Source organism: Bombina bombina, chromosome 6 (genome assembly GCF_027579735.1).
Source record: "Bombina bombina isolate aBomBom1 chromosome 6, aBomBom1.pri, whole genome shotgun sequence".
Classification (NCBI taxonomy): Eukaryota; Metazoa; Chordata; class Amphibia; order Anura; family Bombinatoridae; genus Bombina; species Bombina bombina.
This window is the reverse complement of record NC_069504.1, coordinates 692,969,093-692,996,340: the sequence shown is the minus strand read 5'-3', so window position 1 is coordinate 692,996,340 and position 27,248 is coordinate 692,969,093. Positions and strand designations below refer to the sequence as shown.

At 39.3% G+C, this 27,248-nt stretch overlaps 1 protein-coding gene across 2 annotated transcripts in view; it reads right to left on the bottom strand.

Annotated features, from left to right (window-relative positions):
* LOC128663457 (uncharacterized) overlaps nt 1-27,248 on the bottom strand; it is a 260,004-nt gene that overhangs the window by 181,831 nt on the left and 50,925 nt on the right. For both annotated transcript variants that reach the window (XM_053717792.1, XM_053717790.1), the window contains exon 3: nt 3,487-3,535. In XM_053717792.1, coding sequence (XP_053573767.1) covers nt 3,487-3,535 — 49 coding nt within the window. The remainder of the gene's footprint in view (nt 1-3,486; nt 3,536-27,248) is intronic.

Below are 27,248 nucleotides of genomic sequence, written 5' to 3'. Positions count from 1 at the left end.
GTTGAGAATGTGATTAGCTACACCTGATTGAGTTTACAAGTAATTTTAGGAGGGGATGATAATTTTTTCCAACTCAGTGATTCTGTTTTTGAATTTTCTTTATTTTTGCCTGACATGTTGGTGCTATATCTTTCACTTATATGTTATAAGTTGCACTGAGTAATTACAACTGGATAAACAAAAACGGTGTCTGTCTTTATTTCAGCAAAATGTGATTATTGTATATAAATATCAAGCATCTAGTATTTATGGGAGAAGGGCTTGTCACCTCTGGAACAGCAACCACTACACACAGTGCTATAAGTCTTATATTTTTTACTTTTATTGATGGGTTGTGCTGGCATAGGCTATACTTAAATTCTTTACTTGGTTTTCTATCTTCTTTTTTTGTTATACACACATATATATATATATATATATATATATATATATATATATACTGTATATACTGTATATATATTATTATTATTATCAGGTATTTGTAGAGCGCCAACAGATTCCGCAGCGCTGTATATATATACCCATACACACACACATATATATATATATATATATATATATATATATATATACAGGGAGTGCAGAATTATTAGGCAAGTTGTATTTTTGAGGATTAATTTTATTATTGAACAACAACCATGTTCTCAATGAACCCAAAAAACACATTAATATCAAAGCTGAATATTTTTGGAAGTAGTTTTTAGTTTGTTTTTAGTTTTAGCTATTTTAGGGGGATATCTGTGTGTGCAGGTGACTATTACTGTGCATAATTATTAGGCAACTTAACAAAAAACAAATATATACCCATTTCAATTATTTATTTTTACCAGTGAAACCAATATAACATCTCAACATTCACAAATATACATTTCTGACATTCAAAAACAAAACAAAAACAAATCAGTGACCAATATAGCCACCTTTCTTTGCAAGGACACTCAAAAGCCTGCCATCCATGGATTCTGTCAGTGTTTTGATCTGTTCACCATCAACATTGCGTGCAGCAGCAACCACAGCCTCCCAGACACTGTTCAGAGAGGTGTACTGTTTTACCTCCTTGTAAAGCTCACATTTGATGATGGACCACAGTTTCTCAATGGGGTTCAGATCAGGTGAACAAGGAGGCCATGTCATTAGATTTTCTTCTTTTATACCCTTTCTTGCCAGCCACGCTGTGGAGTACTTGGACGCGTGTGATGGAGCATTGTCCTGCATGAAAATCATGTTTTTCTTGAAGGATGCAGACTTCTTCCTGTACCACTGCTTGAAGAAGGTGTCTTCCAGAAACTGGCAGTAGGACTGGGAGTTGAGCTTGACTCCATCCTCAACCCGAAAAGGCCCCACAATCTCATCTTTGATGATACCAGCCCAAACCAGTACTCCACCTCCACCTTGCTGGCGTCTGAGTCGGACTGGAGCTCTCTGCCCTTTACCAATCCAGCCACGGGCCCATCCATCTGGCCCATCAAGGCTCACTCTCATTTCATCAGTCCATAAAACCTTAGAAAAATCAGTCTTGAGATATTTCTTGGGCCAGTCTTGACGTTTCAGCTTGTGTATCTTGTTCAGTGGTGGTCGTCTTTCAGCCTTTCCTACCTTGGCCATGTCTCTGAGTATTGCACACCTTGTGCTTTTGGGCACTCCAGTGATGTTGCAGCTCTGAAATATGGCCAAACTGGTGGCAAGTGGCATCTTGGCAGCTGCACGCTTGACTTTTCTCAGTTCATGGGCAGTTATTTTGCGCCTTGGTTTTTCCACACACTTCTTGCGACCCTGTTGACTATTTTGAATGAAACGCTTGATTGTTCGATGATCACGCTTCAGAAGCTTTGCAATTTTAAGAGTGCTGCATCCCTCTGCAAAATATCTCACTATTTTTGACTTTTCTGAACCTGTCAAGTCCTTCTTTTGACCCATTTTGCCAAAGGAAAGGAAGTTGCCTAATAATTATGCACACCTGATATAGGGTGTTGATGTCATTAGACAACACCCCTTCTCATTACAGAGATGCACATCACCTAATATGCTTAATTGGTAGTAGGCTTTCGAGCCTATACAGCTTGGAGTAAGACAACATGCATAAAGAGGATGATGTGGTCAAAATACTCATTTGCCTAATAATTCTGCACTCCCTGTATATATATATATTGATAATAAATATGAAAGGAGTAGGGAAAAACAATACAATACACGTGTGGGAATACTCTAATGGCGCAATCTATATTGAATGATATAGGTGATAATATGTAATAAATAAGGATCTATTTCAGACACTATTTGATGGATGAGTAGATATGTAAATATGCTATGCTGGCTACAGTGGTCTCATATACCCATATACAGAGAACCATATGTATTAACGTAAAGAACTTATTTGCGCATATTGTAGCTAGTCATAAATACATTATAATACATATATTTCATAATCTATTTAAAAACAATTTTTTTTTTTTTTAAATAATGTAATGTTAAATAAATAGCAATGAATACTGATCTTATGCTGTTGTGGTAGAGTCAAAGCAATAGAAACAATAAAAACAATTGATACACTGCACCACAGTAATAGAATAAATACATGTATGTACATCAAAAAGATCTCATAAAATGTCTCATAAAATGTCTCTTAGTAGTATAAGAAAGAGAGGCCAATCAACTCTTCATAGGTCTATAGTTATAGGCAAAACGTAAAACAGACACTAACGGCTCCCTTAGGGAGTTTACTCACACTCCTTTACCTCAGTCCTATGAGGTAAGTGCCGTGTAGTGAGAGGGAAAACCCACGGGGATATCAATCAATGTCGTCTGTCTGTATCCTTGAAAGTAGCTGCTTCTCCTCCAAAAGGATGTTCTCCAGATATTAGGCGTGTATAAACACAAAAAGAGAGAAAAATAATAGTGCAACCCCGTATAAATTAGTTACACTATATTTTATTTCAAACAATTGTGTGCTTACAATATGGAACCTCAATACAATATGAGGTAATTAAAAGCAATTGTAAATATACATAGGGTATGCTTCAGTGGCATCAACAATGATGAAAACGTCCTGTGTATGGAGAGAGCACTTTAGGCAAATAGATGGTGTCCTGACGCGTTTCAAAGGGATCACGTCTTTCACCCTTCTTCCTTCATCATAGTCCTTTCCATTTAAATACCTTGTCATATACCATAAATTACACCAATGAACCCTTATAAAACATTTTTAATAATATTTATATGAATATTTTTTTCTATCAGATAGTGTGTATTTGAGTACAACAATTTATTTTAATGTATTTATTTTGTTTCTGGTGATTTTCTTTTTTAAAACCATAGCCTTTAAGTGAGTTCTTCAGTCGCGTTAACCTAATGAGCATAAATTTAGTTTGCTTTAGAGCGAACCTGTTTACATTCAACTTATAATATGAATGTAAGAAGCCGTTGTTCATTAGCTCTACACAAAGAGTGTATAAAATAAGAGTATTAATAATAATACACATTTCTTACCTTAATCCGTATTACAAAGTACTTTTCGTTACGAGGTTCTTCCTTTTTCCTGGAATTATTGAATTATGCGTTACATAAGCAAATATCTAATAATACAGAAATTAAGCATCAGGTTTATAAACTGAGACAGTGATGACAAAATATATTAGCTTAAGTGCCCATTTCTATAGAAAAAAAGACTAGAAAAACCTTCCGTTCTTCAGAAGCTTGTTCGTTGAATATGTGCATGAACAGAAATCTAAATGCCACTAAAAATACCCTTTGTGTTAGGTCTGGCATATAATCTACATTCCTGTCTTAAACTAGTAGAGCTAAACTATAACTAAATATAACAATCAGTATACACTGTAAAAGTGATAAACAAATAATTTAGCAGAAATATCCTCACATAAAGAGTCATAATATCCCTCAAGTGCAAGTGATGAATCCCATGGATAACACATTCATTTCTTGGATTGAAAAATAAAATACAAATTATGTTTTAAGTACTTGCTTAACCCCTTCGGCCAAATGAATGTTCCATTACGTAAAAAAAAAATGGGTCTTAAGGACCCTAGTGACGTAATAATAAGTCTGTGATTCTTGGCATCTTGTAAAGGGGTTTGCGGTGTTTGAGCAGATGCCCACAGCCTCAGAACTTGCCTTGTGTGTCGGGGGTCACTCAGAGCCCAGGGCAGTTATGTGATCGCTGTGATAGAGAATCACAGAGACCACATGGTTACTGTATGCAAACAATAGCAGTGACAGAGGGCAGTCCAGAGGTGGAGAGGGGAGGCAAGTGGCTCAGAGGCAGAGTGGGATTGAGAGAGATACGGAGGGGTGGGGTACTACAAAACTAAAACAAAGTTTGGTAGGGAGAGGGAGGGAGGGATGGATGGGATGCTATACTATAGAAAAATGTCAAATCAAAGGGGGGAGGGGGCTACAAAATAATTGCAAGGAGCGGGCAGGGGGAGAGGGAGGAGGGCTAAGGGGGACCGCTGCTACAGAAAAAAAACAGAATTTATGTTTACCTGATAAATTACTTTCTCCAACGGTGTGTCCGGTCCACGGCGTCATCCTTACTTGTGGGATATTCTCTTCCCCAACAGGAAATGGCAAAGAGCCCAGCAAAGCTGGTCACATGATCCCTCCTAGGCTCCGCCTACCCCAGTCATTCGACCGACGTTAAGGAGGAATATTTGCATAGGAGAAACCATATGATACCGTGGTGACTGTAGTTAAAGAAAATAAAATATCAGACCTGATTAAAAAACCAGGGCGGGCCGTGGACCGGACACACCATTGGAGAAAGTAATTTATCAGGTAAACATAAATTCTGTTTTCTCCAACATAGGTGTGTCCGGTCCACGGCGTCATCCTTACTTGTGGGAACCAATACCAAAGCTTTAGGACACGGATGAAGGGAGGGAGCAAATCAGGTCACCTAAATGGAAGGCACCACGGCTTGCAAAACCTTTCTCCCAAAAATAGCCTCAGAAGAAGCAAAAGTATCAAACTTGTAAAATTTGGTAAAAGTGTGCAGTGAAGACCAAGTCGCTGCCCTACATATCTGATCAACAGAAGCCTCGTTCTTGAAGGCCCATGTGGAAGCCACAGCCCTAGTGGAATGAGCTGTGATTCTTTCGGGAAGCTGCCGTCCGGCAGTCTCGTAAGCCAATCTGATGATGCTTTTAATCCAAAAAGAGAGAGAGGTAGAAGTTGCTTTTTGACCTCTCCTTTTACCGGAATAAACAACAAACAAGGAAGATGTTTGTCTAAAATCCTTTGTAGCATCTAAATAGAATTTTAGAGCGCGAACAACATCCAAATTGTGCAACAAACGTTCCTTCTTCGAAACTGGTTTCGGACACAGAGAAGGTACGATAATCTCCTGGTTAATGTTTTTGTTAGAAACAACTTTTGGAAGAAAACCAGGTTTAGTACGTAAAACCACCTTATCTGCATGGAACACCAGATAAGGAGGAGAACACTGCAGAGCAGATAATTCTGAAACTCTTCGAGCAGAAGAAATTGCAACCAAAAACAAAACTTTCCAAGATAATAACTTAATATCAACGGAATGTAAGGGTTCAAACGGAACCCCCTGAAGAACTGAAAGAACTAAGTTGAGACTCCAAGGAGGAGTCAAAGGTTTGTAAACAGGCTTGATTCTGACCAGAGCCTGAACAAAGGCTTGAACATCTGGCACAGCTGCCAGCTTTTTGTGAAGTAACACAGACAAGGCAGAAATCTGTCCCTTCAGGGAACTAGCAGATAATCCTATTTCCAATCCTTCTTGAAGGAAGGATAGAATCTTAGGAATCTTAACCTTGTCCCAAGGGAATCCTTTAGATTCACACCAACAGATATATTTTTTCCAAATTTTGTGGTAAATCTTTCTAGTTACAGGCTTTCTGGCCTGAACAAGAGTATCGATAACAGAATCTGAGAACCCTCGCTTCGATAAGATCAAGCGTTCAATCTCCAAGCAGTCAGCTGGAGTGAGACCAGATTCGGATGTTCGAACGGACCCTGAACAAGAAGGTCTCGTCTCAAAGGTAGCTTCCATGGTGGAGCCGATGACATATTCACCAGATCTGCATACCAAGTCCTGCGTGGCCACGCAGGAGCTATCAAGATCACCGACGCCCTCTCCTGATTGATCCTGGCTACCAGCCTGGGGATGAGAGGAAACGGCGGGACCACATAAGCTAGTTTGAAGGTCCAAGGTGCTACTAGTGCATCCACTAGAGCCGCCTTGGGATCCCTGGATCTGGACCCGTAGCAAGGAACTTTGAAGTTCTGACGAGAGGCCATCAGATCCATGTCTGGAATGCCCCACAGTTGAGTGACTTGGGCAAAGATTTCCGGATGGAGTTCCCACTCCCCCGGATGCAATGTCTGACGACTCAGAAAATCCGCTTCCCAATTTTCCACTCCTGGGATGTGGATAGCAGACAGGTGGCAGGAGTGAGACTCCGCCCATAGAATGATTTTGGTCACTTCTTCCATCGCTAGGGAACTCCTTGTTCCCCCCTGATGGTTGATGTACGCAACAGTTGTCATGTTGTCTGATTGAAACCGTATGAACTTGGCCCTCGCTAGCTGAGGCCAAGCCTTGAGAGCATTGAATATCGCTCTCAGTTCCAGAATATTTATCGGTAGAAGAGATTCTTCCCGAGACCAAAGACCCTGAGCTTTCAGGGATCCCCAGACCGCGCCCCAGCCCATCAGACTGGCGTCGGTCGTGACAATGACCCACTCTGGTCTGCGGAAGGTCATCCCTTGTGACAGGTTGTCCAGGGACAGCCACCAACGGAGTGAGTCTCTGGTCCTCTGATTTACTTGTATCTTCGGAGACAAGTCTGTATAGTCCCCATTCCACTGACTGAGCATGCACAGTTGTAATGGTCTTAGATGAATGCGCGCAAAAGGAACTATGTCCATTGCCGCTACCATCAAACCTATCACTTCCATGCACTGCGCTATGGAAGGAAGAGGAACGGAACGAAGTATCCGACAAGAGTCTAGAAGTTTTGTTTTTCTGGCTTCTGTCAGAAAAATCCTCATTTCTAAGGAGTCTATTATTGTTCCCAAGAAGGGAACCCTTGTTGACGGAGATAGAGAACTCTTTTCCAGAATGTCGTCCAAGTAAGGTACTACGGCAATGCCCCTTGGTCTTAGCACAGCTAGAAGGGACCCTAGTACCTTTGTGAAAATCCTTGGAGCAGTGGCTAATCCGAAAGGAAGCGCCACAAACTGGTAATGCTTGTCCAGGAATGCGAACCTTAGGAACCGATGATGTTCCTTGTGGATAGGAATATGTAGATACGCATCCTTTAAATCCACCGTGGTCATGAATTGACCTTCCTGGATGGAAGGAAGAATTGTTCGAATGGTTTCCATCTTGAACGATGGAACCTTGAGAAACTTGTTTAAGATCTTGAGATCTAAGATTGGTCTGAACGTTCCCTCTTTTTTGGGAACTATGAACAGATTGGAGTAGAACCCCATCCCTTGTTCTCCTAATGGAACAGGATGAATCACTCCCATTTTTAACAGGTCTTCTACACAATGTAAGAATGCCTGTCTTTTTATGTGGTCTGAAGACAACTGAGACCTGTGGAACCTCCCCCTTGGGGGAAGCCCCTTGAACTCCAGAAAATAACCTTGGGAGACTATTTCTAGCGCCCAAGGATCCAGAACATCTCTTGCCCAAGCCTGAGCGAAGAGAGAGAGTCTGCCCCCCACCAGATCCAGTCCCGGATCGGGGGCCAACATTTCATGCTGTCTTGGTAGCAGTGGCAGGTTTCTTGGCCTGCTTTCCCTTGTTCCAGCCTTGCATTGGTCTCCAAGCTGGCTTGGCTTGAGAAGTATTACCCTCTTGCTTAGAGGACGTAGCACTTTGGGCTGGTCCGTTTCTACGAAAGGGACGAAAATTAGGTTTATTTTTGGCCTTGAAAGGCCGATCCTGAGGAAGGGCGTGGCCCTTACCCCCAGTGATATCAGAGATAATCTCTTTCAAGTCAGGGCCAAACAGCGTTTTCCCCTTGAAAGGAATGTTAAGTAGCTTGTTCTTGGAAGACGCATCAGCTGACCAAGATTTCAACCAAAGCGCTCTGCGCGCCACAATAGCAAACCCAGAATTCTTAGCCGCTAACCTAGCCAATTGCAAAGTGGCGTCTAAGGTGAAAGAATTAGCCAATTTGAGAGCATTGATTCTGTCCATAATCTCCTCATAAGGAGGAGAATCACTATCGACCGCCTTTACCAGCTCATCGAACCAGAAACACGCGGCTGTAGCGACAGGGACAATGCATGAAATTGGTTGTAGAAGGTAACCCTGCTGAACAAACATCTTTTTAAGTAAACCTTCTAATTTTTTATCCATAGGATCTTTGAAAGCACAACTATCTTCTATGGGTATAGTGGTGCGTTTGTTTAAGGTGGAAACCGCTCCCTCGACCTTGGGGACTGTCTGCCATAAGTCCTTTCTGGGGTCGACCATAGGAAACAATTTTTTAAATATGGGGGGAGGGACGAAAGGAATACCGGGCCTTTCCCATTCTTTATTTACAATGTCCGCCACCCGCTTGGGTATAGGAAAAGCTTCTGGGAGCCCCGGGACCTCTAGGAACTTGTCCATTTTACATAGTTTCTCTGGGATGACCAACTTGTCACAATCATCCAGAGTGGATAATACCTCCTTAAGCAGAATGCGGAGATGTTCCAACTTAAATTTAAACGTAATCACATCAGGTTCAGCTTGTTGAGAAATGTTCCCTGAATCAGTAATTTCTCCCTCAGACAAAACCTCCCTGGCCCCATCAGACTGGTTTAGGGGCCCTTCAGAACCATTATTATCAGCGTCGTCATGCTCTTCAGTATCTAAAACAGAGCAGTCGCGCTTACGCTGATAAGTGTGCATTTTGGCTAAAATGTTTTTGACAGAATTATCCATTACAGCCGTTAATTGTTGCATAGTAAGGAGTATTGGCGCGCTAGATGTACTAGGGGCCTCCTGAGTGGGCAAGACTTGTGTAGACGAAGGAGGGAATGATGCAGTACCATGCTTACTCCCCTCACTTGAGGAATCATCTTGGGCATCATTGTCATTGTCACATAAATCACATTTATTTAAATGAGAAGGAACTCTGGCTTCCCCACATTCAGAACACAGTCTATCTGGTAGTTCAGACATGTTAAACAGGCATAAACTTGATAACAAAGTACAAAAAACGATTTAAAATAAAACCGTTACTGTCACTTTAAATTTTAAACTGAACACACTTTATTACTGCAATTGCGAAAAAATATGAAGGAATTGTTCAAAATTCACCAAAATTTCACCACAGTGTCTTAAAGCCTTAAAAGTATTGCACACCAAATTTGGAAGCTTTAACCCTTAAAATAACGGAACCGGAGCCGTTTTTAACTTTAACCCCTTTACAGTCCCTGGTATCTGCTTTGCTGAGACCCAACCAAGCCCAAAGGGGAATACGATACCAAATGACGCCTTCAGAAAGTCTTTTCTATGTATCAGAGCTCCTCACACATGCGACTGCATGTCATGCCTCTCAAAAACAAGTGCGCAACACCGGCGCGAAAATGAGGCTCTGCCTATGATTTGGGAAAGCCCCTAAAGAATAAGGTGTCTAAAACAGTGCCTGCCGATATAATCTTATCAAAATACCCAGATTAAATGATTCCTCAAGGCTAAATATGTGTTAATAATGAATCGATTTAGCCCAGAAAAAGTCTACAGTCTTAATAAGCCCTTGTGAAGCCCTTATTTACTATCTTAATAAACATGGCTTACCGGATCCCATAGGGAAAATGACAGCTTCCAGCATTACATCGTCTTGTTAGAATGTGTCATACCTCAAGCAGCAAGAGACTGCTCACTGTTCCCCCAACTGAAGTTAATTGCTCTCAACAGTCCTGTGTGGAACAGCCATGGATTTTAGTAACGGTTGCTAAAATCATTTTCCTCATACAAACAGAAATCTTCATCTCTTTTCTGTTTCTGAGTAAATAGTACATACCAGCACTATTTTAAAATAACAAACTCTTGATTGAATAATAAAAACTAGAGTTAAACACTAAAAAACTCTAAGCCATCTCCGTGGAGATGTTGCCTGTACAACGGCAAAGAGAATGACTGGGGTAGGCGGAGCCTAGGAGGGATCATGTGACCAGCTTTGCTGGGCTCTTTGCCATTTCCTGTTGGGGAAGAGAATATCCCACAAGTAAGGATGACGCCGTGGACCGGACACACCTATGTTGGAGAAATAGTAAATAAATCAAATTGAAAAATACTATAATATGGGTACTGGCAGTCAGTTTCCAGGAACTAAGATGGCTGCCACTACTGGGAGGGGCGGGGGTTAGAGAGCTGCTTGAGTGGGATCAGGGAACTGGGATCTCTACACTGCAAATAAATAAAACAATTAAAAATAAAAAAAGCATTAAACTGCTTAGTAGCAGTTTGTCTGCCAGTACCTACGATGCAGGTGAGGAGTATGGGGGGAGGAGAGAGCTGTTTGGGAGGGATCAAGTAGGCATCAGGGAGGTGGGAAGTGTCAGTTGGGAGGGTAATACCTACATTACAATACTATTACCCTTACCAGCTAGCTAATTAACCCTTTTCATAAATGTGGTGCGCAGCTGAAATCCAAAAAGCAATGGCAAAGCCATAATGTCTGCTATTTCTGAGCAAAATGGATCCCAGAGAAGTTTTTACAACCATTTGTGTTATGACTGCAAAAGTAGAATGAAAATAATTTCAGTGAGAAACTCAAAGTTTGTGAAAAAGTTAACAATTTTTTATATGATCGCATTTGGCAGCGAAATTGTGGCATGAAATATAACAAAATGGGCCTAGATTAATACCTTGGGTTATCAACTTAAAAATATATATCGTTTTGATAGGTACATAAAAAAAACAATGCTTTATTTCTGTTTAAATGGAGTAATAGCAGAAATGTTAAAAAATCTCTGATCTTTTGCCCACATTTTTCTCTGAAATCCCTGGTACTTACGAGGTTAAAGTGATGGAAATAAAAATAAACATTCCAAGTTTTTTTTCTCTTCGTTCTTTTTCTCTTAGGTTCTTTGCATGACAGTATGTATGTATATAAATATAGAATAACTTTGTTTAATATTCCGCAAACCTGGCTGTCATATACTATTCAATGTATGTGCATGGTTGTTTTGACAAATGATACTATGAGAAATAGGTAAAGTTCATAAAAAGAAAATCTAAAAAAAAACTAAAATACAACTGAAAAATAGACTAAGGGGTAGTTTTATCATAGTGCGAGCCAACATGATACAATGTAGCGTATCATGTCCGCTGCACATCGTTAAATGCAGACAGCATACACTGTCAGCATTTATCATTGCACCAGCAGTTCTTGTGAACTGCTGGTGCAATGCCGCCCCCTGTGCAATTGGCTGCTAGCAGGGGGTGTCAATTGTATACGATCAGGTTGATTTCTGTCCGCGGCCTCAGAGCAGACGGACAAGTTATGGAGCAGCAGTCTTTAGACCAGTGTTTTTCAACCGGTGTGAGAGATCCTCAGGTGTTCCGCGGCAGACTGACAACAGTGTGACATATTTTTTACATTTTGTTTGTTTTTATTCTGGGACGTTTTTTTATTTTGAGTGAGAGGATGACTGGGTAACTGCGCAGCAGCAGCTCACTTCCCTGACCCGTGTTCACACTTGAAAGGAAACCCCACACACCACAACACGTGTCTAGTGCCGTCTCTACACGCCGCAACATCCCCCATGCATGCTGGCGCAGCTTTGCTCCTCCAGAACAGTTTCAGCCAGCGGGGGTGTCCCTCTTTCAAATTTTGAAATATTGGGAGGTATGGTACAGGCTCATCAGGCATCATTTACAACCATGACATATTGACATTCATTGACAGACAATCATTAGCATATATATATATATATATGCTGTATTAGGCTACAATGTGTGATTTTGTAACATTTTGGGATAGTGGTGTGCCGTAGGATTTTTTAATGTAAAAAAGTGTGCCACGGTAAAAAAAAAGGATGAAAATCACTGCTTTAGACCACTGCTTCATCATTTCTGTTGCCGGCGAGCCTAAAGGCTCACGTGGAAATAGGGGCATCAAGCTTCATATGGAGCTTGATAAATCGGCCCCTCAACCTTCTTAGCCAAAACACATGAAAGCAATAAAATCAACTAGGGATAGACCGATATAGTTTTTTCAGGGCCAATACCGATAGCGATTATTGACCGCCTTTCAGGCCAATAACAGGGGCCAATATTCTGTACATTTAAAGTTTTGAAAAATCCTCACAATTTCTACACAAATCTGGTATAAACTGAATATGCTCATTAAAATTTTAAACATTAAAAGTAAACAACTGGGAAAAATAAAGTGCTTGAAAATTAACTTATTTAATGGCTTCCCAAAACATAGAAAGATGGCATAAATCCCTTTTTAACTGCACACTGATATAAAATTAAATTTAAGTCACTACTGCAAAGCTAGACACTACACAGTTTATTTAATGCTTCCAGTTAAGTAGAAAAACATTATAGTGCAGAAAGCATAACATTTCAGCATGTTCTGTTAAACAGCTTCTGTTTTTTTCATATATTGCTGCCACTTCACTAAAAACACGCTCACTTCATACACTTTACAGATAAGGGTTAAAAGTAAAGTAAATATATATATAAAATAAAATAAAGCAGAGAAAGCTCACTCTCACTTAAAAGGCATCTACCAGGGTGCAGGCACGGTTTGATACAGAATAGATGAAACTTGAACTCGCTGGATTTTTAGAAAAGGTGCTTTATTTAGCACAAAAAAGTGACGTTTCGGGGATCAATCACCCCTTCATCAGACCAAAAAGGTCTGATGAAGGGGTGATTGATCCCCGAAACATCACTTTTTTGTGCTAAATAAAGCACCTTTTCTAAAAATCCAGTGAGTGCAAGTTTAATTAAAATATATATATATATATATATATATACTGCCACTTGACAGAGAAAGAAAGGACATTCTGGAATATTAGTGCTAGATTTATTTATTTGCTTTAATTTTTAATATGCTCATATATGTACTGGTTTGCAAATACCTTCCCTGGTACAGAGGAGTGGACTATAAGTTTCTTTATTATGTCCCTTATAGGCAGTTTTATAAATGTGTTACAGCGCCACCTAATGGTCAGAGCATTTTTATCCACCGCTAGAGAATATTGATACTAGTCTCTATACTACATAGCTTTCTACTCAAGGTTTGTTGTTGTGGACATGAAATTGATGTGCCTGAAGTATAATTTTTTTAATTTTTTTTTTCTATGCCCATGAAAGAGGAAAATACAATATTTAAATTAAAAAATCGTCAACTATAGCAGCTTTAGTGAAATGTTTTGCAAATGTGTAAAATGTATCAGAAAACAAGAAATTATGTTCTATTTGTGACAGCAATTAGCAAGCAGATTGATTTTATGTATTGCTGTCCTGACCCCTATGAGCAAAACAAAAGTAATTTAGCTCTGTGTCCTTTAGGAAAACTATGTAGCTTTAAGTGCCACTTAAAGATCCATTTCACAACTCATATATCTTTGTTTATGCAAGTCCATCTACAGGCCTGCCATTGGGGGTATGGCAGTTGGTAACTGAGCCCCTAGGAACACCTGGGCTTGGACTCAGTGCTATTTATTATTAGATGCTATGTTCAGCTTATATGTTGCATGATTAAGGCTGTGAAGGCCGAAACGTCGCATGTAATGTGAAAATAAAGGTATTTTCTTTTACCTAATTGGTGCTGTGGATACCATTTGTCTTTCAGCTTATATGTGCTATAGATGATTTGTGTCACTTAAAACTACATTGTTTCCCTGAAGTGCACAGAGCTAAATTTCTTTTGATTTGCTCCATATCGGTACGTTTCTGGCCAATACGATATTTCAGAAATTCCAAATATCGTCCCGCTCCGATATATCGGTCTATCCTTAAAATCAACTGTCTAGAGGCACAATGTTGTGTAAGAGAACAGTTTTGGGTGAGATTCTTATGGATTATTTAGAATGTTTTACAGTATGTACTGTATAATACATTTAATAATTTTATTAATATTTTTTAATATTTTGGGCTAGATTACAAGTGAAGTGCTAATTTATTGTGGGCCCCTATACGGGCAAATACGCCCATTTACGGACACATGATAAATAACTAGCCAGTACTGGTTATTGCTACTGCGAGCTTGCGGTAGAAATTAGTGCTCAAAAAATTAACCACAGGTAATTTTTTTTAAATGCTGCATTTAAAAACAAACAAAAATAAAGACAAACAAAAAACACTGCACCAAGCAGTTTTTAAGGGTTAAAGTTGGCGGGTGTTGGGTGTTATAAAAAAAAAACGGCACTGAAAAGTGCCTTTACATAGCGCTCTGTGTGTTCTCTACAAATATATATGTATATGCTTATATGCATATATATTTATGTGTTATTATGCGTATATGCACATATAAACACACATATATATACAGTATATATATATATATATATATATATATATATATGTACTGTATATATTCATATACATATATATTTAAATCTGCTGCCCATCGCTGTGCGGCTTACCCCCCTTCTCTGCACTAGGTTCTCATGCCATGGATACGCTATCTTGTGAGTGCAATGCTTCCATGCAATTTGAACACGAGGTCGCGTTCGCATTGCACCTAACTTGTAATATCAGGATACATTTGCATGTGAAGCGATATTTTGCGCTCAACTTGTAATCTGGCCTTTATATTTAATATTTCAATAACGCGCATTGAAGTTAGCAAGTCTTCATGTGAGTTTACATATAAATATGTAATTACAATAAAAAGTACATTATCCTGTATGTGAAGAACATTGGAATGTTAAATATTTATAGTAAATATACAGTAAAACACATAAATAATTAAATACATATGTACACAAATCTATACATATGTATATGCATACATATACATATATAGATATGTCTATGTATGCCTATATATATGTTAAAGTTTTTAAATATTTTTTTTATTAGATAGTGTTTATATGAGTGTAACTGTACTTTTAAGTGCATTTATGTTGTGTTTAATGTACTTTTAAGTGTATTTATGTTGTATTTAATTAACGTTTATCCTCCCCTTACCCTTTATGCAAGCTTTCAAGTCATGCTAACATGACAAGCGTAAATCTTGGTTGCACTTGAGCAAATGCATTTACTTTAAACTTGTAATATGCACACTGTTTCCGTCGTGTGCAAAAAAACAAACATAAAGCCGATATTGCTTGTGCACTACAGTTAGCACGTCACTCATAATCTAGCCCTAAATTAGCTATATCCCACATTAGGTAAAATACAGAAGCCCGGAAGACAACCACCCACAATAATGGATGTGTGGGCCTTACGGCTTCTGTTTGGCTGTAGCAGCTGTTTACTAAGGAGAAAAAAAAACAAGAATAGCCAGATGGGCAATCAATCATTTGTCTATACTTATGAGTGCACTGTAGCAGTAACTTAGCTAGAAGATGATTAGGGTGTACTTACATTGTTGCCGATAATAAGTAATTGTAAAATGGTAATAATAGTTTTCACAAAATCCCACTTTAGCGTTCATTTACACACAGTTTACATTTGTTTTATATTATGTTTTAACAGCTAGTACAAAAACCAGCAGGTGATAAGCACTAGGGATGTACATTTTGTTGCTTCGTAAGGATCCAAATGAAAAAGTTAGCAGTGGCTTGTGCCCTTCGGATATTTTTGTAGCCATAATGATTCCTGTAAAAGATCCCCACACTTAGATCTGTGAAAATCCCAGAATGGGCATCTTTTACAACAATCAATCCGGCTATGAAAATATCCAAAGGGCATTAGTCGCTGCTTATTTCAGCATTCGGATCCTCATGAAGGATCTGAATGTATTTTGCTACATATGTGTTAATAACCAAGGAATTAACGATGTTGTATTATCTGTCAGTGGTGACTGGGACTGATATTTACAAATGGATATCTATTTAAAACACATATCCATCATATCCCTCCCTACCACTAACAAGATTTCTAGAAAATCATTGAGCAAAATTTTCATTATACCCACCATGCATTAATGCAAATTGCATTCATAGTGTAACACTTATCAGAATGGATTCAGATTCAAAAAGTTAACCACAAGGCTTATAACCTTTGTTTTGTGATAGATTTCAATACATTTGTGTGCCTTAATGTCTATTTGCATAAAACATATGTTTCCTTCATAAAGGTGATGAGAATCCACGAGCCATTACTCCCGGGAGTTCCACTCCTGACCACTAGGAGGAGGCAAAGTTTCCAAAGACTCCAAGAACCCTTAAAACCCCTCCCAACCTTACAAGAAACTAGTCTTATCTTCTCTTTCTCAGGAGGAAGGTGAAGATTGGAGGTGCTCCAGAGGTTCTTCTGTGAGAGGAGTCCTCATACCAATCTAAAGGCCCATGTTCTCCTCAGAGAGCTACTGTTTGAACAGAGGGGAGCTTTTGGAGTATGGAGTAGTGGCACAATTACACTCAGTGGGAGTAATTCACAGGTCTGCCACTGGTAGGCTTCTAGCCTCCTCCTTTGGATCGTCATTATACTCCAAATACAAAGATCCTCTGCTGTCACACATACAGCACTAGATTGGCTGTCTACTTGGTTTCTTATTAGGTAACTATGTTTTTTTTTTATTAATGTTGGCACTCATTTAGCCTATAGGCTATTAGTAGGTACACAAAAGAAACACAAAAGGTGAGAGTTGCACACTAATAAGTAATTAACTAGAGAACAGGTGCTTCCTAGAAAGATACATATGAGAACAACATAGAAAAGGAAGTGGGGATTTCACAATAAGAAATTCCCAAAAGTCTAGGTAAATCCAGCACAACTGTAAAATTGAATAAAAGCGCTACAAAAAGTTTGTATGTCAAAAACAATGTAAATATTTATTAAACAAATGCACAATACACACATTCACATTCATACAGGGGATCCCACACAAAGCAGTATTAATGAAGTACTGGCCAAAAAATTATTATCTGGTGCACCAGGGGAAATAGACCAAAAACAGTCCATTTAAAACTTGCAGGTATTTGTAATCCAATAAGTGCAGCGTTAATGCAAGAAATGGATGCAGATATACAGTCCCCGGTGTATAAAAACCAGTTACTTCAGACTTGAACCCCCAGAGTTACTGAGTCGGTTGGTGCTTAAAAGACATAGCATAGGAGGAGCAATAGAAACACGCGTCTTTATTCACAGGTGCTGTATTCCTTTAAGACAGTGATATTCGGTGTACAGATGCGTATAACATATTCTACCTGTATTTGTTCACGCGGTCGCTCCTCCTAGCTGCCTTATACATGGAGTGTCCAGACATCAGGGGTAAGTCACGATGAGCAGGGGATCTGCTGTAAGGGCTGCCAATTTGTTTAATAAATATTTACATTGTTTTTGACATACAAGCTTTTTGTAGCGCTTTTATTCAATTTTACAGTTGTGCTGGATTTACCTAGACTTTTGGGAATTTCTTATTGTGAAATCCCCACTTCCTTTTCTTATTAGTAGGTACACTTGGGGCTGTATATCATAGCCTGAGAACTATTGTGTTTATTATATCATATATTTATTGGACCTGGGCTGCAGGAACTTTAAATTATTTTACACCATTCTTTCTTTTAGCGCACGCTGGTTATTTTAGGTGCGTTAAATATAGATTATCACGGGTTCTTTGGATCTCTGTATAGAGATCTTTGCGCATTTCTGTTCAGCTCACGTTGGCTTGCTTTTACGTTTGCTTCTTTTCGAGCCTCATTTATTTACTTGTGCATGAATGTGGCGGGTTCTGTTTTGCATGCCTAGTTCTTTTGCACTCCTGTTAGTTTTTTTAACTAGTTCTTGGTACTTGTCTTCCCTCTGTGCTATTGTGCTGTATCGGGTTAGTGCTCACCACTTTTGCTGCACTGCTGGATGGACACATAATGCTCCTTCGCTTGCTTTGGCCTTATCTGGTGGAGCGGGTAACATTTTTAATACAGTCAAGAGCTGCTTATTTGGGTGTCATTTATCCTGTCTATATTCCTTATTTAATATTGTTATGCTCGAATCATTTATTTATATTTGGTTACCATATTAAAGGCCAGATAATAAGTGGAGCACAAATTATCGCTTTTGCTAAAGCGATATTTGACCTCCACTTTGTAATGCCAGCGCACTCTAATGTGCGCTGGTATTACAGGTGAGGTGCAATGCAAATGCGACCTTGCGATTGCACTGCATGGAAGCATTGCACTTAAGAAAGTGCGATATTATAGGCTCCAATGGGAGCTTTATTATGATGCTGTCAGAGACGGCATCAGAACCTAAGTGCAGCAAAGGGGGTAAGTAGCACAGCGATGGCAGCAAATATAAATATATATGTATATGCTTATGTACACATATATTTATCTGTTATTATGTGTATATACACATATTAAGTCATAAATATACAGTATATGTATATAATCATATACATATATATTTACAGGGAACACACAGTTCCCCATAGACCGCTATGTAAAGGCACATGTTTTCTAACACTCCACACCCGCCACATTTAAAGCCCTAAAAACTGCTTTTTGCAGTTATTTTATTTAAAAATAAAGATGCTGCTATCTTTATTTTTTAATAAAATATATTACACTGTATTGTGTGGGCATTTAGTGGAGATTTCTAAAATTAACCAGGATCTGGGCCTCTAGTTATCAAGCCGACGACTATCTTGCATTCAACGGCACCAATACGCTCGCCTAAGATCGCCTAACATCGCTGCCGCGGACCTGAATATGTTCTCCAAAATTATCAAGAAAGCTGTCAAAAAGCCACGCACCAAGTACGGAGCGATAAGCAGCGGACTGTTGATAACTAAAAGTCATCGATCTCGCTGCTCTTCAGCTTATTCGCAGCTTTCTTGGTACCCTGTCACTAAGCACCCACACTAAACTATACTGTTTTACCCCCTATACCGCCTCTCCCGGACCCCGCCGCACCTTAATAAAGTTATTAACCCCTAAACCGCCGCTCCCGGAGCCCACCACAACTCTAATAAAGTGTTTAACCCCTAAACCGCCGCTCACGGAATCTGCCCCCCCTACACCTCCGCCACCTACATTAAATTTATTAACCCCTAATCTGCCCCCCCTACACTGCCACCACCTACATTAAATGTATTAACCCCTAATCTTCCGCCCCTAGACCGCCCGCCACCACCTACATTAAATTTATTAACCCCTAATCTCCCGCCCCCAACGTCGGCTCCACTATATTAAATTTATTAACCTCTAAACCTAAGTCTAACCCTAACTTAAATATAATTTAAATTAATCTAAATAAATATTCCTATCATTAAATAAATTTACCTATTTAAAAATAAATACTTACCTATAAAATAAACCCTAAGAAAGCTACAATATAACTAATAGTTACATTGTAGCTATTTTAGGATTTATTTTTATTTTACAGGCAACTTTGTATTTATTTTAACTAGGTAGAATAGTTACTAAATAGTTATTTACTATTTAATAACTACCTAGTTAAAATAAGTACAAAAGTACCTGTAAAATAAAACCTAACCTAAGTTACAATTACACCTAACACTAGACTATAATTAAATTAATTCCCTAAATTAAAATAAATGAATTACAATTAAATAAAATTAACTAAAGTACAAAAACAAACAAACACTAAATTACAGAAAATAATAAAATAATTCCAAGAATTTTAAACTAATTACACCTAATCTAATCCCCCTAATAAAATAAAAAAGCCCCCCAAAATAATAAAAATCCCTACCCTACACTAAATTACAAATAGCCCTTAAAAGGGCCTTTTGCAGGGCATTGCCCCAAAGTAATAAGCTCTTTTACCTGTAAAAAAAAAATACAATACCCTCCAACACGTCTTCACCCAATTGGGCAGAAGTGGTCCTCCAGACGGCCAGAAGTATTCATCCTATCTGGGCAGAAAAGACCTCCAGACGGGCAGAAGTCTTCATCCAGACGGCATCTTCTATCTTCATCCATCCAGAGCGGAGCGGGTCCATCTTCAAGACATCCGATGCGGAGCATCCTTCCAGGCCGACGACTACCCGACAAATGAATATTCCTTTAAATTACATCATCCAAGATGGCGTCCCTTGTATTCTGATTGGCTGATAGAATTCTATCAGCCAATTGGAATTAAGTTAGGAAAAATACTATTGGCTGATGCAATCAGCCAATAGGATTGAAGTTCAATCATATTGGCTGATCCTGGCTGATTGGAACAGCCAATAGAATGCGAGCTCAATCCTTTTGGCTGATTGCATCAGCCAATAGGATTTTTCCTACCTTAATTCCGATTGGCTGATAGAATTCTATCAGCCAATCGGAATTCAAGGGACGCCATCTTGGATGACGTCATTTAAAGGAATATTCATTCGTCGGGTAGTCGTTGGCCTGGAAGGATGCTCCACGTTGGATGTCTTGAAGATGGACCCGCTCTGCTCCGGATGGATGAAGATAGAAGAAGCCGCCTGAATGAAGACTTATGCCCATCTGGAGGTCCTCTTCTGCCCGGATAGGATGAGGACTTCTGGCCGTCTGGAGGACCACTTCTGCCCGGTTGGGTGAAGACGTCTCAAGGTAGGGTGATCTTCAAGGGGGTATTGTAAGGTTTTATTAAGGGGGGATTGGGTGGGTTTTAGAGTAGGGTTGGGTGTGCGGGTGGTGGGTTGTAATGTTGGGGGGGATTTTGTATTTTTTTTTTACAGGTAAAAGAGCTGATTACTTTGGGGCAATGCCCCGCAAAAGGCCCTTTTAAGGGCTATTTGTAATTTAGTGTAGGGTAGGGATTTTTATTATTTTGGGGGGCTTTTTTATTTTATTAGGGGGCTTAGATTAGGTGTAATTAGTTTAAAATTCTTGCAATGATTTTATTATTTTCTGTAATTTAGTGTTTGTTTTTTGTACTTTAGTTCATTTTATTTAATTGTAATTAATTTATTTTAATTTAGGGAATTTATTTAATTATAGTGTAGTGTTAGGTGTAATTGTAACTTAGGTTAGGTTTCATTTTACAGGTACTTTTGTATTTATTTTAACTAGATAGTTATTAAATAGTTAATAACTATTTAATAACTTCTACTTAGTTAAAATAAATACAATGTTGCCTGTAAAATAAAAATAAACCCTAAGCTAGCTACAATGTAACTATTAGTTATATTGTAGCTAGCTTAAGGTTTATTTTATAGGTAAGTATTTAGTTTTAAATAGGAATAATTTATTTAATGATAGGAATATTTATTTAGATTTATTTAAATTATATTTAAGTTAGGGGGGGTTAGGGTTAGACTTAGGTTTAGGGGTTAAGAAATGTAATGTAAGTGGCAGTGGTGTAGGGGGGTCAGATTAGGGGTTAAAAAATTTAATGTAGGTGGCGGCGGGGTCCGGGAGCGGCGGTTTAGGGGTTAAACACTTTATTTAGTTGCGGCGGGATCCGGGAGCGGCGGTTTAGGGGTTAATAAATATAATGTAGGTGGCGGCGGTGTAGGGGGGTCAGATTAGGGGTGTTTAGACTCGGGGTACATGTTAGGTGTAGACGTTCCCATAGGAATCAATGGGATATCGGGCAGCAGCGAACATGAGCTTTCGCTGCTGTCAGACTCCCATTGATTCCTATGGCATCCGCCGCCTCCAGGGCGGCGGATTGAAAACCAGGTACGCTGGGCAGGAATAGTGGCGAGCGTACCTGCTAGTTTTTTGATAACTAGCAAAAGTAGTCAGATTGTGCCGAACTTGCGTTCGGAACATTTGTAGTGACGTAAGCATCCATCTGTGTTGGACTGAGTCCGGCGGATCGTATGTTACGTCACTATATTCTAATTTTGCCGGTCTGTAGGGTTTGATAACTATGGAATTCCAGCGTATTTGCGGTTGACAGCTTGATAAATAGAGGCCCTGATCTCTGGTTAATTATGTAAGCGCTAATAGGTACCGTGAGCTCCCGGTAGCAATAACCAGCCACTTGCAATGGCTGATTATCACTTGCGGGCGCTCAATGAATTAGTGCTCCACTTGTAATCTAGCCCTAATTGTTTTTTTCCTGTGGATTTCATTCTTAGGTCTGTTTTTTCAAAATAATAGAGCATATTGAATCTGTCCCCACTACTGTAAATGTTAGTTCCTCAGAAGCTAGATCCACTGAACACTTTCTTACTAATATTAAGTGTGTTTTTTGTAAGCTTGTTGATATAATACCCTGTGCTTAGCTTTGCAAGTATTGTATGGATCATCTAATGCATTATATTCAGACCTGATTTATCTTCTAAAGATGTGGTGTTTTCAAATGATCAAGAGTCAGTCTCTAATCAAGAAACTGAATCATCCTCTTTCTCGTTTAAACTTCAAATTTCCAATAGGTTATGGACCCAGTTAAAGCCTGCTACAGTAAATAAGTGCAAGATACAACAGGAAAACAGAAAAATGTCTAGTAACACAGCTCCAACTAAACTTTAATTTGCAAATCTGACAAACCAGAACAATCAGTTCAAGATGAAGAAATATGCTGCTAATAAGAGAAGGTACAAGGAAGTGTGTGAATGATGCCAGATCGGCAGGACCCACGAATGAGTGGATAGCAAAAGATCTGAAAGCTCAGAACACTATCTCCCTTTGCATAGACAATGACCAACTGATACATATATGAAATTGTGAAACAGCTAAAGAAATGTGGGAAGAACTACAAAGGGTGCATAAGTTAATCTCAGCAATAAACTGTATTTAATTAGAAAGCTACATCAGACTAAACTAATGAAGGCCAGGATATGCAGGATTAAATAAGGCATACCTTAGAAATGGTTGAAAGACTGAGAGGTATAGGAGAAGAAATACAATACTTTCACCTTGCGGCACTGTTACTTAGTGGTTTACCTGAAAGTTATCAAACACTTGTGACAGCACTTAATGTATGTCCAGATGTTGAAACAACTTTGGAATATGTTAAAGGAAAGCTTGTGAATGAATACAAGCATAAACCAGAAAGCATTAACTGTGAGAGTGCTTCCAGTGCAGAGTCTGCATTAAAGATGAAAAATAAAAACAGTAATATGCAGCTAGAAACACATTCATGATTTGTTTGCAAGAAACCAGGCCACTTAAAGGCAGATTGCAGACTCTAGAAAGCTGGAATGCAAAAACAAGATAAATCACAAAAGGCCAAAAGTGTGAAGAAAGAAAACAGATGTTACTTCTGATACTGAATATGTGTTTCAATTCAAATGTGGTAGCTCATACCCATGAAAATGCTCTGTATGTGCCTGCTCTTGAAAGTAATCTTTTGTCAGTACAGAAGCTCACAAGACAAAGCAATGTAGTGACCTTCCAATGTGACAATTGTGTCATCACAAAAGGGGATAGCTTACTCACAAAGGCTAAAATCACAGATGAACTGTATCAGCTGAACTGCAGTGAAGTGGTTAATACTGCCAAAGAGGAAAAACATTCAAACTACATCCACACTTGGCACAGACGCAATCAAATAAGGAAATGTACCAGCTGCATCAAAGGAAAAATGATGAGAAAACCTTTTCCAAAGCAGAGCAATAGCAGAGCTCAAACACCTCTGGACTTAATTCATTCAAATCTTTGGAAATCTGTGGTCTAATGAAAATCTTGACTCTAGGAACGAAGAGGTATTTTCTCCCTTTCATTAATGTCTACCCCAGGTACACCATTCTGTACCCGAAGCACAACAAAGATGAAGTAGAGAACCTTGAACAGTATCTGACTCAATTAAGCAACATATTTTATAAAATGCAAAGTACGTTACATACAGACAATGGAACTGAATATACAAGTGGTAACACATACGCTATTCTAAGAAAGCATGGAAATATGTTCCAAACTACTGTACCATACAACCCAGAACAAAACGAGGTTGCAGAAAGAATAAACCGTACGTAATGTGAGAGTGGAAGGAGCATGCTTTTTGATGATGATATGCCAACCACATACTGGTGAGGGGCAAATATGACAGCATGCTAGCTTCAAAATCTTTAGCAACTCAGAAAACCCCATATGAACTGTGTAATGGAAAGGCACCAGATTTGAGCCATATCAAAATTTTTGGAAGCACATTCCAAAGGAAAAACAAAGAATATGAGGTGCCTGTGCAAAAGAAGGTGTACTTGTGGGTTACAGTGAGTCCCAGAAGGGATACAGAATTCTACATCAAGACACAAATAAGGTAACAATCAGCAGAAGTGTAATTGTTTATTAAATCTCTGCGTGTACATAGTTGCATGAACTGACACAACCTGTTCAAACAGAGGGAAACATTTATATTAGTGCTAAAGAAAATAAGGAACAAAGTGACACAGAATTAGAAATTAACACAGATAATCCAAATGCTGAAAAAGAAAAAATTATGCCACAAGTTACTTCAGTCAGGAAATCCACTAGAAGCAATAAAGGTATCCGAGCCAAATGTCTGACTTATATGGCTCGCCTAGCACTACAGTCAGAACCAGGTTCATAGGACGAGATGCAAAGACTGCCAACCCATGAGAAGCAAAAATGTATTAGAGCTGCTTATGAAGAGATAATGGGGCATATTTATCAAGCTCCCCTGAAGGCTCGTCGGAAACAGAAGTTTTCAAGAAGTTATGAAGAAGTGGTCTAAAGACCGCTGCTCCATAACTTATCCGCCTGCTCTGAGGCCGCTGACAAAAATCAACCCGATCGAATTCGATCTGGTTGATCGACACCCCCTGCCAGCGGCCAAGAATTTGCAAGGGGCGGCATTGCACCAGCAGTTCACAAGAACTGATGGTGCAATTATAAATGCCAACAGCGTATGCTGTCAGCATTTATCGATGGGCAGCGGACATGATACGCTTCTTCGTATCATGTCCGCTCGCTCATTGTTAAATATGCCCCATAATCTCTTAGGCCTAGATTTGGAGTTCGGCGGTAGCCGTCAAAACCAGCTTTAGAGGCTCCTAACGCTGGTTTTGGCCGCCCGCTGGTATTTGGAGTCAGTGATTAAAGGGTCTAACGCTCACTTTACAGCCGCGACTTTTCCATACCGCAGATCCCCCTACGCCATTTGCGTATCCTATCTTTTCAATGGGATCTTTCTAACGCTGGTATTTAGAGTCGTTTCTGAAGTGAGCGTTAGAGCTCTAACGACAAAATTCCAGCCGCCTGAAAATAGCAGGAGTTAAGAGCTTTCTGGCTAACGCCGGTTCATAAAGCTCTTAACTACTGTACCCTAAAGTACACTAACACCCATAAACTACCTATGTACCCCTAAACCGAGCTCCCCCCACATCGCCGCCACTCGATTAAAATTTTTAACCCCTAATCTGCCGACCGCCACCTACGTTATACTTATGTACCCCTAATCTGCTGCCCCTAACCCCGCCGACCCCTGTATTACATTTATTAACCCCTAATCTGCCCCCCACAACATCGCCGCCAGCTACTTAAAATAATTAACCCCTAATCTTCCGACCGCAAAGCGCCGCCACCTACGTTATCCCTATGTACCCCTAATCTGCTACCCCTAACACCGCCGACCCCTATATTATATTTATTAACCCCTAATCTGCCCCCCACAACGTCGCCGACACCTACCTACACTTATTAACCCCTAATCTGCCGAGCGGACCTGAGCGCTACTATAATAAAGTTATTAACCCCTAATCCGCCTCACTAACCCTATCATAAATAGTATTAACCCCTAATCTGCCCTCCCTAACATCGCCGACACCTACCTTCAATTATTAACCCCTAAACTTCCGATCGGAGCTCACCGCTATTCTAATAAATGTATTAACCCCTAAAGCTAAGTCTAACCCTAACACTAACACCCCCCTAACTTAAATATAATTTACATCTAACGAAATAAATTAACTCTTATTAAATAAATTATTCCTATTTAAAGCTAAATACTTACCTGTAAAATAAACCCTAATATAGCTAGAATATAAATTATAATTATATTATTGCTATTTTAGGATTAATATTTATTTTACAGGCAACTTTGTATTTATTTTAACCAGGTACAATAGCTATTAAATAGTTAAGAACTATTTAATAGTTACCTAGTTAAAATAATAACAAATTTACCTGTAAAATAAATCCTAACCTAAGATATAATTAAACCTAACACTACCCTATCAATAAAAAAATTAAATAAACTACCTACAATTACCTACAATTAACCTAACACTACACTATCAATAAATTAATTAAACACAATTGCTACAAATAAATACAATTAAATAAACTAGCTAAAGTACAAAAAATAAAAAAGAACTAAGTTACAGAAAATAAAAAAATATTTACAAACATAAGAAAAATATTACAACAATTTTAAACTAATTACACCTACTCTAAGCCCCCTAATAAAATAACAAAGCCCCCCAAAATAAAAAATTCCCTACCCTATTCTAAATTAAAAAAGTTACAAGCTCTTTTACCTTACCAGCCCTGAACAGGGCCCTTTGCGGGGCATGCCCCAAGAAGTTCAGCTCTTTTGCCTGTAAAAAAAAACATACAATACCCCCCCCCCCAACATTACAACCCACCACCCACATACCCCTAATCTAACCCAAACCCCCCTTAAATAAACCTAACACTAATCCCCTGAAGATCTTCCTACCTTGTCTTCACCATCCAGGTATCACCGATCCGTCCTGGCTCCAAGATCTTCATCCAACCCAAGCGGGGGTTGGCGATCCATAATCCGGTGCTGAAGAGGTCCAGAAGAGGCTCCAAAGTCTTCCTCCTATCCGGCAAGAAGAGGACATCCGGACCGGCAAACATCTTCTCCAAGCGGCATCTTCGATCTTCTTCCATCCGGTGCGGAGCGGGTCCATCTTGAAGCAGGCGACGCGGATCCATCCTCTTCTTCCGATGTCTCCCGACTAATGACGGTTCCTTTAAGGGACGTCATCCAAGATGGCGTCCCTCGAATTCCGATTGGCTGATAGGATTCTATCAGCCAATCGGAATTAAGGTAGGAATTTTCTGATTGGCTGATGGAATCAGCCAATCAGAATCTAGTTCAATCCGATTGGCTGATCCAATCAGCCAATCAGATTGAGCTCGCATTCTATTGGCTGATCGGAACAGCCAATAGAATGCGAGCTCAATCTGATTGGCTGATTGGATCAGCCAATCGGATTGAACTTGATTCTGATTGGCTGATTCCATCA